The sequence below is a fragment of the Salvelinus fontinalis genome, chromosome 40 (genome assembly GCF_029448725.1).
Source record: "Salvelinus fontinalis isolate EN_2023a chromosome 40, ASM2944872v1, whole genome shotgun sequence".
NCBI lineage: Eukaryota > Metazoa > Chordata > Actinopteri > Salmoniformes > Salmonidae > Salvelinus > Salvelinus fontinalis.
This window is the reverse complement of record NC_074704.1, coordinates 5,685,344-5,702,379: the sequence shown is the minus strand read 5'-3', so window position 1 is coordinate 5,702,379 and position 17,036 is coordinate 5,685,344. Positions and strand designations below refer to the sequence as shown.

The following is a 17,036-nucleotide window of genomic DNA, read 5'->3' as shown; positions in this document are numbered from 1 at the left end:
TATGAGATGAGTAATACATAGACTGAGATACAGTAGAATAGGATAGAATACAGTATATACATATGAGATGAGTAATACACAGACTAGGATACAGTAGAATAGGATAGAATACAGTATATACATATGAGATGAGTAATGCCAGATATGTAAACATGCAGGAGATCCATGAAGGAAAGACAGTGATGGTGCTCTGTGACGTTGTTGTAAATGGTGGGGGAACAACTAATTTCGGCATTTTTTCAATAATTTTACCCCCGTTTTTTCTCCACAATTTCGATATTGTGATGTCTACAGTGCTGTTGGCTGGTCGTCATTGACCTTGCGTAGGCTTAAACACTGGTATACACTGATATTTAAGGCCATATTGGGTAAAATGCCATTTTATCTCTGTTCTTTTTTCGTCAGGTCGGTAAATAAATATCAACTACGGTCCCCTTCTCATTTGCTTCTAAACAAAAATTAGAACAGGTCGAATTGTTACTCAGCTCCGTGGTCCTGGAATTCTCTCCTGGACATTTAAAAATTTGATGATCTGGTTTCGTTGTTGGAGCTTATTAAACACTTGATCGATGTATAGAAGAGTGTAATTGTTTTTAGGACAGCTGTTTTTTGTCAAGACGTTCGTGTTTTTAACGTAACATGTTATTGTTGTACTGTGTGTGTGTGTTTATAGCTTTGTTTAATGTTGTGTACGTAAGTTGTTTTGTCTGAAACGTTGTTCCCCCTGCTGCTATTGGACCAGGTCTCTTTTGGAAAAGAGATGTTATCTCAATGAGAAAAACCTGTATAAATAAAGGTAAAATAGAAAAATACAAATATTGAATATATCTATATATTATATAATAATAATATAATATATATCGAAGGTCGAGTCATGCGTCCTCTGAAACATGACCAGCCAAACTGCGCTTCTTAACAGCTACCCGCTTAACCCGGAAGATGCACCAATATGTCGGAGGAAACACTGGTCACCTGACGGCCGAGGTCAGCCTGCAGGCGTCACAAGGATTCACTAGAGTAGTAAAGCCCCCCCCCCCCCCCCCCCCCGGCCAAACCCTCCCCTAACCTGGGCAACGCTTGGCCTATAGTGTGCTGCCCTACGGGACTCCCGATCACAGCAGGTTGTGGTACAGCCCGGGATCGAACCCGGGTCTGTAGTGATGCCTCTAGCCCTTCGATAAAGTACCTTCGACCGCTGCACTACTCGGGTATAACTTTTTTTAACCAATTCTGATGGTTGTTAAAAGTGGGAGTTTGACATTATTACCGTTACAGTATATCAACACTCCCAACACCCCCAACTATCAATCTCTTTGGCACCGTAGACATCAAGTCAGTTGACAATAATGTTTACGTTGCATTCCATGTTTGAAAGGTCTATCATTTTCATTGAAGACAATCAAAGTTAACATTCCACAACATTTAAATTCAAGGCTGAGTCTCAAATAGTCGCCTGTCCCTTTTAATAGCCGGGCAATAGCACACATTATAGCAAATACATTTTGGGTCTAAATTAAAGGAGCTACAATTATAGTTTAATTACATGTTTTAAATAAAATGTCCATAATATCTGCATTAATAGTGGAATGATCGTGTTTCACAATATTCATAAACATACAAATATATTCTCTGTCTTCTATTGTGTTGTTGACTGAATATTTGTTTATGTGTAACTCTGTGTTGTTGTTTTTGTCGAACTGCTTTGCTTTATCTTGACCAGGTCGCAGTTGTAAATGAGAACTTGTTCTCAACTGGCCGACCTGGTTAAATAAAGGAGAAATAAATAACACATAATAATACATAAAAATATAGGAGCAGTATGGACCTAGTCTGTTCATTATATACATCTACATGATGTATTGTTACACCATGTAGGAGCAGTATAGACCTAGTCTGTTCATTATATACATCTATATGATGTATTGTTACACCATGTAGGAGCAGTATGGACCTAGTCTGTTCATTATATACATCTATATGATGTATTGTTACACCATGTAGGAGCAGTATAGACCTAGTCTGTTCGTTATATACATCTACATGATGTATTGTTACACCATGTAGTAGCAGTATAGACCTAGTCTGTTCATTATATACATCTACATGATGTATTGTTACACCATGTAGGAGCAGTATAGACCTAGTCTGTTCATTATATACATCTACATGATGTATTGTTACACCATGTAGGAGCAGTATAGACCTAGTCTGTTCATTATATACATCTATATCATGTATTGTTACACCATGTAGGAGCAGTATAGACCTAGTCTGTTCATTATATACATCTATATGATGTATTGTTACACCATGTAGGAGCAGTATAGACCTAGTCTGTTCATTATATACATCTACATGATGTATTGTTACACAATGTAGGAGGAGTATAGACCTAGTCTGTTCATTATATACATCTACATAATGTATTGTTACACTACGTTGGAGCAGTATAGACCTACAGTAGCTAGCTGCTAATTTAGATGTAGTATAACTAATATAACTTAATGAAACTGCCTTAAATAAGCTGTGGTAAACATTTTTTAATCGCACTAATCAATCAACACATTCCTGTCTTTGTATGTCTCAATATAATGGTATTATTTAATTAAATCCATTTACAAAAATCTTTGTCTGAAAATAAAATATGATCCTCAACTGCGTTTCCCCTCCAGTCAGCAGACGGCGATGTGCGTCTTTCAGGCGACGCTGCCAGCGTGACGTATAATCTAGTGGACGGTTCTTCATAAACAGCTCCTCAACCACCTCGGTAGCTTGCTAGCCAACATAGCCGAAAGATTCAAGCTATTTATACGCTTTCGGTGTATATTACCTACTGTGTTTTAGACACACTTCTGTCGTATCTACTTGTTAACCTATATAATTTAATATTACGTTATTTTTTATTAGTCAGCTATAGTAGCTGTCTGGTTAAGTTAGCACTAGCTTAGTCGCTAATGATAGCTAGCTAGCTAACATCCCCGACCATGAGCTCCCTAAACATCTCCCCTCTCGTTAAAGAAGAGGCGGTCTGCTGGACAGAGAAAGAAGCTCTGGGGCTAAACATTGTCGTGAAAGAGGAGAAGGAAGAAGAGGATGTTACAGTAAAACAAGAAGTAGAGGGTGAGGCTGTTACCCTGAAAGAAGAAGAGATAGACGTTTCAGTGAAAGAAGAGGAAGAGGCGTTCAGAGTGAAAGAGGAAGAGGATGTTACAGTGAAAGAGGAGGAGGAAGAGAAAGAGGAGGAGGATGCAGTTTATGGAGTGAAGAAGGAAGGGGAGATTACTGTCACATTGAAAGATGAAGAGGTGGAGATAGGAGATCTGATTAACACCAGTAAGTACCGCCTTAAATTAGTTTTTTACTTTGGATATTCGGAGTTGGCTCGTCAATACGTCTTTAACTGAGGGCCCAGGATGATGACTGATATGTCTAGAATCAGACGACGTAGAGAACAAGCTACCCCTTGTTTTCTCCGTTCCGTTTCCAAAAAGTGACTTAACATTTATATTTGAGAAGGGTCTTTCTGCTGACCGCAGACTGGGGGGCACTGCATGTAGTGATGTTTTACTACACACCGTGCCCCCCAATAGTGCCATGTGAGAGTTGGGTTGGGTACACCAAAGATTATGGATATACTGACAAGATGTCTCTCCGCCCTAACAAGGGGAGTCGTTGTCCACAAAGCGGCACTGTGGGTTTTCTAGCTCCCGCCTATCCTTTCTTTGGATTGGTGGATACATCTTATTATTGTAATCTATTTTTTATATTCTATGAGGGTTGTTGACGTCAACCGCCTGTATTCAATGGAGAGAGATGCTAAGCTACTAGTATGAATATGCACCGCCTGAATTCAATGGAGAGAGATGCTAAGCTACTAGCATGAATATGCACCGCCTGTATTCAATGGAGAGAGATGCTAAGCTACTAGCATGAATATGCACCGCCTGTATTCAATGGAGAGAGATGCTAAGCTACTAGCATGAATATGTACCGCCTGTATTCAATGGAGAGAGATGCTAAGCTATTAGCATGAATATGTACCGCCTGTATTCAATGGAGAGAGATGCTAAGCAACTAGCATGAATATGTACCGCCTGTATTCAATGGAGAGAGATGCTAAGCTACTAGCATGAATATGCATAGCGATCTGGAGACAACTCCTATAGTGTTTTTATCAAAGTTGTCGGTATGTCACGTGTCCACATAACAACTTAATCATTACGAAACTTCTGTTGGATCAAGTAAACCTCACGTAGCAAATAAGCCATTCATTTTGTTGTTGACCAAATTCGACACTTTCCATATTGGGTTGATAATTGTTTCTACTTGGATACAACCTACCGTATCCTACTGGCATGACCTAGAGAGTTACAACCTACTGTAGCCTACTGGCATGACCTAGAGAGATACAACCTACTGTAACCTACTGGCATGACCTGGAGAGTTACATACTACTGTAGCCTACTGGCATGACCTAGAGAGTTACAACCTACTGTAACCTACTGGCATGACCTAGAGAGATACAACCTACTGTAACCTACTGGCATGACCTAGAGAGATACAACCTACTGTAGCCTACTGGCATGACCTAGAGAGTTACAACCTACTGTAACCTACTGGCATGACCTAGAGAGATACAACCTACTGTAACCTACTGGCATGACCTAGAGAGTTACAACCTACTGTAACCTACTGGCATGACCTAGAGAGATACAACCTACTGTAACCTACTGGCATGACCTAGAGAGATACAACCTACTGTAACCTACTGGCATGACCTAGAGAGATACAACCTACTGTAACCTGCTGGCATGACCTAGAGAGATACAACCTACTGTAACCTACTGGCTTGACCTAGAGAGTTACAACCTACTGTAACCTACTGGCTTGACCTAGAGTTACAACCTACTGTAACATACTGGCATGACCTAGAGAGTTACAACCTACTGTAGCCTACTGGCATGACCTAGAGAGATACAACCTACTGTAACCTACTGGCATGACCTAGAGAGCTAAAGTTGTAAAATTCCTGGATTTTAAATGAATTTTTCCCAGTAATAATGATAATTTGTATCTTCCTATCCACATGTGGAATCCCTCTCCTTTGTCGTCCTCTCTACACCAATAATAGACAACTACTATGAGTCTCCCAATCACGGCCGGATGTGATACAGCCTGGATTGGAACCAGGGACTGTAGTGACACCTCTTGCACTGAGATGCAGTGGCTTAGACCGCTGCATCCGTGTGTGTGGTAACTATTAGAATGCTGTACTAGAATGCTAAAAAGGCCGCTAAAATTTTAAATATCGGTTATCGGTATCCTTTTTTGGGGCAAGGAAAATATTGGCAAAAAAATGTGATATCGGTGCACCCCATTCTAAAAATGTTTTTTTTTTTTTACCCTCATCAATCTACACACAATACCCCATAATGCCATCACAATACCCCATAATGCCATCACAATACCCCATAATGCCATCACAATACCCCATAATGCCATCACAATACCCCATAATGCCATCACAATACCCCTTAATGCCAAATCAAAAACAGGTTTAGATTTTTTGCAAATGTATTAAAACGATTCCCCAGGATAACTAGTCTCAGAGTAATGTAAGATGTAAGATCCCAGGAAAACTAGTCTCAGAGTAATGTAAGATCCCAGGATAACTAGTCTCAGAGTAATGTAAGATCCCAGGATAACTAGTCTCAGAGTAATGTTAGATCCCAGGATAACTAGTCTCAGAGTAATGTTAGATCCCAGGATAACTAGTCTGAGTAATGTAAGTCTCAGATAGTTTTAACCCATTACAGTCTAAGCCCTGTCTGAGGGGGAGGTTCTTCTAAGCTATATGGAATTGTTTTAAGAAGATTTAAACAACATGAAGGGCTTCCCCTGTATTGTACTGTTCTAAGAAGGTTATACCAAGGATCATTTTGCTATTTGATTTTGAACTGTAAGACCCATGGAAGTATCAACAAAAAATATTTGTCCATACTGCTATAACCCATAGTAACACATTGGATAACATTCACAACATGGAACAACAGTAACCATAGTAACACATTGGATAACATTCACAACATGGAACAACAGTAACCATAGTAACACATTGGATAACATTCACAACATGGAACAACAGTAACCATAGTAACACATTGGATAACATTCACAACATGGAACAACAGTAACCATAGTAACACATTGGATTACATTCACAACATGGAACAACAGTAACCATAGTAACACATTGGATAGCATTCACAACATGGAACAACAGTAACCATAGTAACATTGTTTCTCCCAGAACATCTAAAGGAAGTTTGTTCTGAAGTGTCTGTCTTATATCTAAGAGATGTAAAAAATTATATCTATATTTTTTACATGTCTTTAAGTCTTTAACCCCCTTTTTGTCACTTGTCTTTCCACATTTTGTTACATTACAGCCTTATTCTACAATGGATTAAATAAATACAAATCCTCATCAGTCTACACACAATACCCCGTAATGACAAAGAGAAAATAGGTTTGGAGAAAAAATGTCACATTTATTAAAAATAAAAAACAGAAATACCTTATTTACATAAGTATTCAGACCCTTTGCTATGAGACTTGAAATTGACCTCAGGTGCATACTGTTTCCATTGATCATTGTTGAGATGTTTCTACAACTTGATTGGAGTCCACCTGTGGTAAATTCAATTGATTGACATGATTTGGAAAGGCACGCACCTGTCTGGCTACCAAAGCGTTCTGAAGCGATACGCCATCCCATCTGGTTTGGCTTAGTGGGACTATCATTTGTTTTTCAACAGGACAATGACCCAACACACCTCCAGGCTGTGTAAGGGCTATTTGACCAAAAAGGAGAGTGATGGAGTGCTGCACCAGATTACCTGGCCTTCACAATCACCTGACCTCAACCCAATTGAGATGGTTTGGGATGAGTTGGACCACAGAGTGAAGGAAAGCAGCCAAAAAGTGCTCAGCATATGTGGGAACTCAAGACTGTTGGAAAAGCATTCCAGGTGAAGCTGGTTGAGAGAATGCCAAGAGTATGCAAAGCTGTCATCAAGGTGGCTATATTTTGAATTGTTCACCACTTTTTGTTGGTTACTACATGATTCCGTATGTGTTATTTCATAGTTTTGATTTCGTCACTATTATTCTACAATGTAGATCAAATGGTAAAACAAATCATTATAACCCTTGAATGAGTAGGTGTGTCCAAACTTTTGACTGGTACTGTAAATCTCATGAATGTTTTTACATTCAGTTACATGAAGTCACTTTCTTACCACTTCTTCCATAGTCAAACATGTAAGGAAAGATTTTTTTAAATCAAAAGGGATGCTGTCAAAAATGTATTGAATTCAAATGGATTTACCCAGCCTACAAAGCACTACAGCCACTCTGTGATGACCAGTTCTGCTCTTTTATTGAGGGATCAAGTCTAGATTAAACCTCATAGGAAGACAGTTTTATCATGTGGAGGTTTCATTTAGGTCTCTGTTTAACAACATACTCTGTGTGTCTTTGCATGGAGAGGAACCAGACTCTCACTCTGACAGCGGGAAGAATCCTTCAGGGGAACCAGACCCAGAGACGCCCAAACCAGCAAGACAACACCACTGCTCCCACTGTGAAAATAGTTTTTGCTGGTTAGGGAACCTAAAACTGCATGAGAGGACACACGCCTGAGAAAAGCCTTTCCAATGTTCCCAGTGTGGAAAGAGTTTTACTAAGATAGGGCACTTGAAAGCTCATGAGAGGATACACACAGGAGAAAAGCCTTTCCAATGCTCCCAGTGTAGAAAGTTTACCATGTTAACTAACCTGAAAAGGCATGAGAGAATACACACAGGAGAAAAGCATTTTCTGCTCCCAAAAATAGATTTTCACGAATAGCTCATGAGAGGATACAGAGGAGAAAAGCCTTTCCAATGCTTCACAGATGAAAGCAGGTTCACACTGAGCATGTGACAGACGTGACAAGAGTCTGGAGACGCCGTGGAGAATGTTCTGCTGCCTGCAACATCCTCCAGCATGACCGGTTTGGTGGTGGGTCAGTCATGGTGTGGGGTGGCATTTCTTTGGGGGCCGCACAGCCCTCCATGTGCTCGCCAGAGGTAGCCTGACTGCCATTAGCTACCGAGATGAGATCCTCAGACCCCTTGTGAGACCATATGCTGGTGCGGTTGGCCCTGGGTTCCTCCTAATACAAGACAATGCTAGACCTCATGTGGCTGGAGTGTGTCAGCAGTTCCTGCAAGAGGAAGACATTGATGCTATGGACTGGCCCGCCCGTTGTAAATGAGAACTTGTTCTCGACTGGCCTACCTGGTTAAATAAAGGTGAAATACAAAGAAATCTTAACTTTATTAGCAACACCCAAATGTATACTGTCATTAACGCGGTTCTTCAATAATTACACATAATTCTTAATACTGTAGCAAACATTTATATTAAGCAGGACATTCAAACGAGCCTTACAATTATAATCCAAAGTAGTGTGAAATGTACTCATAATCAACCTGGAAATAGAGGTTACTCCCCGGAGTTTTCCCCCATTCACATTTAGAATACATTGTGAAAAACTAAAAGCTTTGCTCACCATTTTTGCTCCAGGCAGATATGCTACATCCATAACTAGCGGTTTCCTCATTAGCAGATATACTACATCCATAACTATCGGTTTCCTCATTACCAGATATACTACATCCATAACTATCAGTGTCCTCATTAGCAGGGAGGTGTTTCTGCAATCAAATTGTGTGCACATCGCCCTCGTGCCGCAATTTTATTAAACACAGAAAGGGGCCTATATTGGAGACCAAAAGTCGTCTGACACACTGCTTAGAGTTTCAACAACATGAATAACTTATTTCTACTCTACTCTTCATCGATGTTACTACTAAAATATGACTATTCTTGCTCATTTTAAGACAATTGTCAAATAATTTTAACATTCATTACAGACGTCAATTGTTGTACAACGTCATGGCTACGCTGTTGGCATCACCTTTTACAGTGGATTTCTGCTGTTGTGGGCCTTTAATCATCTGACTTTGTTGTTCACACAGGAGAGATACGGGACTATCATGGATCCTCTGGGGAGCCTCAACAACCTCATGATGCTGACGAGGCAGAGAAGAGTCTCTCCAGATCAGAACGCCTCAATAAACACCAGCAGAGATCCACAGGGAAGAGAACTCACTGCTGCTCTGACTGTGGGAAGAGATTCACTTCATCAGGCATTACAATTCATCAAAGGATCCACACAGGAGAGAAATCTAATAGCTGTGATCAATGTGGGAAGAGTTTTGGTCGATCTTGCAATCTGATTCAACACCAGAGAATGCACACAGGAGAGAAATCTAATAGCTGTGATCAATGTGGGAAGAGTTTTGGTCGATCTTGCAATCTGATTCAACACCAGAGAACACACACAGGAGAGAAATCTTATAGCTGTGATCAATGTGGGAAGAGTTTTACTACATCTGGCTATCTGACAGTGCACCAGAGAACACACACAGGAGAGAAACCTTATAGCTGTGATCAATGTGGGAAGAGTTTTACTACATCTGGCTATCTGACAGTGCACCTGAGAACACACACAGGAGAGAAACCTTTTAGCTGTGATCAATGTGGGATGAATTTTACTACATCAAGCTCTCTGACTATACACCAGAGAATACACACAGGAGATAAGCCTTATAGTTGTAATCATTGTGGGAAGAGTTTTACTACATCTGGCACTCTGACTGAACACCAGAGAACACACACAGGAGAGAAGCCTTATATCTGTGACCAATGTGGGAAGAGTTTTACTACATCTAGCTCTGTGACTAAACACCAGAGAACACACACAGGAGAGAAACCTTTTAGCTGTGATCAATGTGGGATGAGTTTTGTCCAATCTGGAGATCTGACAGTGCACCGGAGAACACACACAGGAGAGAAACCTTATAGCTGTAATCAATGTGGGAAGAGTTTTACTACAACTTGTTCTCTGACTATACACCAGAGAACACACACAGGAGAGAAATCTTATAGTTGTAATCATTGTGAGAAGAGTTTTCCTACATCTAGCCAGCTGACTGTACACCAGAGAACACACACAGGAGAGAAACCTTTTAGCTGTGATCAATGTGGGATGAGTTTTACTACATCAAGTCATCTGATTCGACACCAGAGAACACACACAGGAGAGAAATCTCATAGCTGTAATCAATGTGACAAGAGATACTCTGATAAAAGATATCTAATCAAACATCAGAAAATACATACATGAAGGAGTTGTTTCATGATATCAATGAAATAATGTCACAATGTAGAATGTTTTAACATTGTAGTAGGAGTATTTTAATGATGTTCTACCTTATCCTTTGCTCTGTTCAATTGATTTCAGCATGATATGGAAATTAGCCTCAGGGGAAAATCCAGGCCCTGAATTGAAAGAGTATTATTTAACAAAAAGTGACTAACAAAAAAAGAGCTGTGTTACACTTACTGTGTTGGTGACCCACTTTAATCAAAATGCAGCACTTCAAAATGTAGCTAGCTGTTTTCTACAAGTTGAAATATCTGCTTGTTTAAAAAAAATACATGTAATATGATAATTGTTGCAGATGTTTGTGTATATACACACATGAAAGCAGTATAATAAATTGGTCTATAATCAATTTTATAACAATCTGACATCACTCCAGTATTTCTTGACAACATTCAAATGCTAATTGTCTTTATTCCACTACTGAAGAAGCATGACTCAAATCACCTCATATATTCAAACATTCAGCCTGACAAAAGATACATGTTTTATTATTCCATGCCTCACCACTAAGTTAATTATTGCCACTACATATTAACAAAGGGGTGTCCATTTGGTTTTGATTTTCATATTTACAATTTATGTAACAGTTAGTAATCATAATTATTTATGCAACCAGCTGAACAATTTTGTGTACAATTATATTGACAATGTTGCCCTGCTTTTAGAATATCAGGATTCATTCTCAGATGTGCTAACCCAAATGCATGACATTGGGGACTGGGCCCGATCCAACAACATGCCTATCGAGTGAACCCTGAAAAGAGAGAGAGAAGTAAGGTGGAAGTTACTATGGATATTGCAGGAGTTGGTTGCTGATTGTCTCAAGGGTGGGCAGTCAACAAGTTTTGCGTTTAGCAAGTGCGTTGCCATGGATCACAATTTATTTTGACTGCACGTTTTTCCGTATTGGAGATGAGTTTTTGGGGGGCTCGTTCCAAGGGGACGAGAGTTCTAGAAGCTAGTGGGTTTTAGGATTCTATTGAAAGAAAAAGGATGTAAAAAATAATACTATTGTATATTATTATTTAGAAATATGTGTTTTTTCTTGTTTTTAATTGTTGACAGCCAGTAGACACTATGTTTATATTGTAGAAACATTGTAGTTGATTATGTGAAATGGAAGTTGTTTTCTGTTGGGGGTGAGCATACTTGTCCAACAAAAATATAGGATATATTTGTTGTCTAAAGGGGGAAGGTGTTACAGGCTTTGGTTTTTCCATTTATGTTTTGAGGTTGGATTTTAACACGTCAGCACGTATAGCTCGTTAGCACGCAGGGTGCATTGATTGGTGTCACCTCGTTAGTCAGTATGTGTTACACCTGTGCTGGCTTGTCCATCTCGTTAGTGGGAAGGTGTTTCACCTGAGCTGGTCCAGGTTCTATTTAAGAGTGTCTGGCCCAGTGCTCCAATTGTCTTGATAGATGTGGAGAGGCAATGCCTTTAGTTGCTCCACCTTTTTGGTTTGCTTCCTGTCTTTAAGTTTGGTGTGGGTTTTTTTTTTGTTTGCCTCTTCTTGGCAGATTTAGTGGGTCTCATGGTGGGTGACTTATGTCCCAGTTGTTGTTACTAGTCAACTTTCAGTGGACACAGAGAGCAAAACTGCAACATTATGTTATAATACTTTTATTGGATCAAATGGTTGTTTTATGCAACAGAATAGAGGGTTCTTAGAACTATTGTGTCTGTGTGTTCTACTGAGGATGGGCCTCTGGGAGAAAACACCGACAGGAGATTTACAATGTCTTTTGGGTGATAAAACCTAAAGAGACCGCATTCCAGAGCATGAGTTAATGTTTCTGTTCTATATGGTACCAGGGAGAGACCCTGGTCTCTACACAAAGAGTACTGTTTTTACAGCAGAGACTGTTTGCTGAGTATTATAAGTATGTTTCATACAAATCTTAACCTTGTGACCCGTTCTATACATCTGTTGTTGGTCATGTAGGTTGAAAGGGGTGCACCTTGGCTGTAAAATACCTTTGTATCGTGGCTCTCAACGAATCATCTGGGGGTGATTTGTTGACCAGCCATCATTATCGTAGAGCACTAAATTGATTCACTTTATATTTGTGTGTTGTATTGACCTGCTCCCTTATTAATAAGTGAATAAATATTTAGATTTAACTCTGACTTGTGTGATAAGTTTGTCTCCATTTGATATTAAAGAAATTAACCACATTTGGCGATGGGGATGTTAATCTTCACTTGGTGACCGCTCCTGACGACCTGGGTAAATGGTGCACCAGGGATCCCTCAAACTTGGGATCTCAGGGAGACCACACTTTGGGAACGGAGCAGATGGACCCACCTTTGATCTGAGAGGCAGTGAGCCGAGTCGATACAAAATCTCAAACTTTTTTTTTTTTTTTTTTTTAAAGAGGTGAGGGAATATCCACTTAGTTATGTTAGGAAGTTATCCATCTTTATGACCGGCCCTGGTAACTTCACCCCAACTTCTCTTCTCCCCAGAACACAGTAACTTAATAACAACATAAGTGTTTATCTGACATTTAAGGGAAAATTTAAAAAAAATACAGCCCTAGCAGAGCCTCAAGTCCCATGGGGACGTCCTCGAGGGCGTGGATGTTCTCCCCATCAAAGGCCAGCGGGATTTCACTCTCATGGTGAAATGGATTTTCGCCGATGTGCAGTAAAGGAGTGAAGAGTGGTGAAATCTGTGTCAACAAAAGTAAGAAAAGATGAATACACATACAATTAACAAAGAACATAACAAATGTTCAGCTGTAGTTTTATATTAGCATGCACACCTGTGTTTATGAAGAAACAGATGATTGGTGCATAGGCATACCTTGTCACGGACATAAAGGCCACTCGGGTCCCCATTGAAGAGGTTGGGCAAGAGCAGAATCGCTGCTGTGGTCTCCAGTCCTAGTAAAGTAAAGCAATGATCTTACTACACTTGATCATTTTATTAAAAATACATTAGAGAAAGGGAAGGAATAAGAGCAGATACCTCTTCTGTATTGTCCTTCAGGGACTGTCAACATAGCAGGATGATGTCCTCACCCCTGCCTCGCCTCTCTACCTCTGATAGTTCTTGAATTCTCTTTTTGTCTATATCCATTCCATGGACTTGATTCATTTCTGACAAGATCTGAAAAGATCATTTGCACACATTTGTATGCTAATAGATGTCAGTTTGTATTGACTGCTATGTAGATTAAATGTACACTTCAAATGCAGCTGTCCTACAACATATCTGTACCTTCTTCTTGATCCCAATTGCATTGTGTCCATGTTCTGTCCTATAAGAATTTCAAAGGAAGAGAAAATGTGTCAAAGAATAGTCTTACAAGCATTTAAATATATATATTAAATAAATATTGAAAGATAAATGGCATCGACATACAATGTAATGTAAAATAGAAGAACATATTGGAGAAGCACTAGCCAATACAGTACTGCCATACAGTAACAGTACTGCCATACAGTAACAGTACTGCCATACAGTAACAATACTGCCATACAGGCCTAATATCACATTTCAAGATATCTTTGTACACAAATTGTTCTATATTTTATCAGGCTGACTTGAAAGATTATACGCAACATTTTGCTGCGTGGCAATACTGTGTTTGGATTCTGAAGGGCATTTATACAAAAGAGGTAGTCTAGACACTGTATTAATACCATTATGCATTTGATTCCCATCTACAGCTACCATCTAAGATACTAATTTCCCTCCACAAGGGGGCGGACATGTAACGTTTCCAAAATGGGATAGTATTGTCCATGTAACGTTTCCAAAATGGGATAGTATTGTACATGTAACGTTTCCAAATTGGGATAGTACTGTCCATGTAACGTTTCCAAAATGGGATAGTATTGTCCATGTAACGTTTCCAAAATGCGAAAGTATTGTATATGTGACGTTTCCAAAATGGGATAGTATTGTACATGTAACGTTTCCAAAATGGGATAGTATTGTACATGTAACGTTTCCAAAATGGGATAGTATTGTCCATGTAACGTTATGCCCCCTTGTGAGTTAATAGTATTGCATGCTGTAGCAGACTATATAAAGAGGAAGACCTCCATTGACGATTCAGTTCGTTGTAACATCTCGTCTGGACAGGTCACCGTCCTTAGTTAGTTAGTTAACGTTAGCTAGTTCATTATCACAAAAGTGAGAACTGCTCTAGATTGGAAACTTACGTTAATGAGTGTAAAGCCATGTTGGCTTTTTGGAAACGATATTCAATATATGGGAAAGAATATAGTTGAGGGAAATAATCCAAACCTACTTGTGTCTAGTTAGGACATAACGTTAGCTAGCTAGATAACGGTACTGTACTGTAGCTCATACAACGCCGACGGTCAAACCCGGCTTTCTAATATTTACGGTAATTAACTATAGTAACATTATGGAAGATATTCACAGAAAACCATCATTGTCTCCGTTATTAATTATTAGTATGTTATATTATTATTATATAAATTATTTCGAGACATTTTCAGAGCCAAACATCAACCCAACTTAACCTTTTTAAACTTGTTGTCGCATCCAAACTTGTCACCATCGTTTTCAGTTGTAATTGCGAAGTTCCCGGAAGAAGTCCAGCAACAACGGAGGTTCCTCGATGAACCCACCTTGTAACAAGTTCTTTGAAGAACCTTTTGGGGCTGTTTTTCATTGACCAAGAACCCTACGGTTCTTAGGGGATCTGAGAACAACTCCAGTTGAACCCTTCATTTTTAGAGTTGTAGTCGGCTCTATTTACTCTCAGATTCAAAACATGATGATTAGCATCAACGATCAAGTCAGCTGCTGCTGCTCCAATACAGTATGAGGTGAAATGGTGAACTGTCGTTGAACCGGGCAGTCAGCTGCTGCTGCTCCAATACAGTATGAGGTGAGACGGTAAACTGATGTTGAACTGGGCAGTCAGCTGCTGCTGCTCCAATACAGTATGAGGTGAGACGGTGAACCGTCGTTGAACCGGGCAGTCAGCTGCTGCTGCTCCAATACAGTATGAGGTGAGACGGTGAACTGACGTTGAACCGGGCAGTCAGCTGCTGCTGCTCCAATACAGTATGAACACACAACACTATGTGTGGAGACCAAAAGGCACAGCACACCAACATCAAAGCCTCGTCCCAACTGTAAAGTCTGGTGGAGGGAGCATCATGGTTTGGGGCTGCTTTGCTGCCTCAGGGTCTGGACAGCTTGCTCTCATCGACGGAAAAATGAATTCCCAAGTATATCAAGACATTTTGCAGGAGAATGTACGGCTGTCTGTCTGCCAATTGAAGCTCAACAGAAGTTGGCTGATGCAACAGGACAACGACTCAAAACACAGAAGTAAATCAACAACAGAATGGATCTAGTTTATCATTGTTGGTATTGAAAAAAGCCTACTGCACATTGTGGTGGAAATTCTAACCAATCAGGAGAGACTTTGCCATTTCTTCAAACAATCAACCTATATTTGATAAGAATTGCAATAATGTAGCTGGTCAGCCCTACAGTCTGAGGTGGAAGGCCGAGAGCTCGATGACACAAGGAGTTCAGAAGCCTTATATAGTCAAACTATCTTGTGCATATAGAAAACACGTGATCTTGGTGTGTGTCCGTGTGTGGAGAACGAGACACAGACTAACTGGGAATTGGTTGTCTCGTTCTGTAGCAACAGCTAGTTATTCTAGTTTTCCAGTGAGGTGTCAAAACAACAGGAAGTCACTCTAGACACAGTTCCTCTGAAGTAGATCAACGGTTCCCTGAATTGGGGCAAGCGCCTTTGGCCTGTCTGTCCAGAGGGTGTGTCTAGAGCTAGTCTGGAGATAAATCAGATCCAGCCTGAACTGTGTGATGTAGTAGGGAGTTGTAGTTTCTCTAGAGATGAATCAGACCCAGACTGAACTGTGTGATGTTGTAGGGAGTTAAGAGTTTCTCTAGAGATAAATCAGATCCAGCCTGAACTGTGTGATGTAGTAGGGAGTTGTAGTTTCTCTAGAGATAAATCAGATCCAGACTGAACTGTGTGATGTAGTAGGGAGTTGTAGTTTCTCTAGAGATAAATCAGATCCAGCCTGAACTGTGTGATGTAGTAGGGAGTTGTAGTTTCCAACAGGCCAATAATATACATAGTTTAGCGAATAAAACGTATTTAACTACAGTGACCATAATCCACTGCGTGCCTACTTGTCTTCTCTGTGTTTCTTTTACACCTGCTCTGTAAAAGAGAGAGAAGAATGTACGATGGTCAATGCAATCAGGGATCCTTGGGACATCCCTACCCTAACCCCTACCTTAACCATTTTAAATGTAAACTTCAATGGGCTAGGGACGTCCCAAGGATGTATCTCTACCTGAAATTGAAAATACATGATCTAAGTGATTGATAGTTGGTATTCAGCAGTCATTAAGCCTGATTTCCTTCAATGAACTACTAAAATAGTGATTTTGTCAGACAGCATAGACAGCAGCTCTACACTTTATTGATTGACTGATCCATTCATCCTTCCATCCCTCCTCAGCCTTCCTCTCCTCTGAAGACCCAGTGAGGGTGGAGCTCAGTCAGAGAGCTGTTGAGGGACTGGTTAGGAAGAACACTTCTACAGCCAGAGAGGTCACACATGGTTTAGATGGTAAATATATGTCCCCTTAGCAGTTCATCACGTCAGCAAAAGGGAATATGTTCCATAATCCATGTTTATTTACATTAGTGCAAATTG

General features: G+C 40.0%; 1 protein-coding gene across 1 annotated transcript in view; it reads left to right on the top strand.

Annotated features, from left to right (window-relative positions):
- The first annotated feature begins 2,754 nt into the window (after window positions 1-2,754).
- The window catches only part of LOC129839207 (zinc finger protein 135-like), a 33,675-nt gene continuing 19,393 nt past the window's right edge, over window positions 2,755-17,036 (top strand). The window contains exons 1-2 of the mRNA XM_055906515.1: window positions 2,755-3,333; window positions 9,087-10,294. Of these exons, the coding sequence (XP_055762490.1) occupies window positions 2,985-3,333; window positions 9,087-10,294 (1,557 nt within the window). The 5' untranslated portion in view covers window positions 2,755-2,984. The remainder of the gene's footprint in view (window positions 3,334-9,086; window positions 10,295-17,036) is intronic.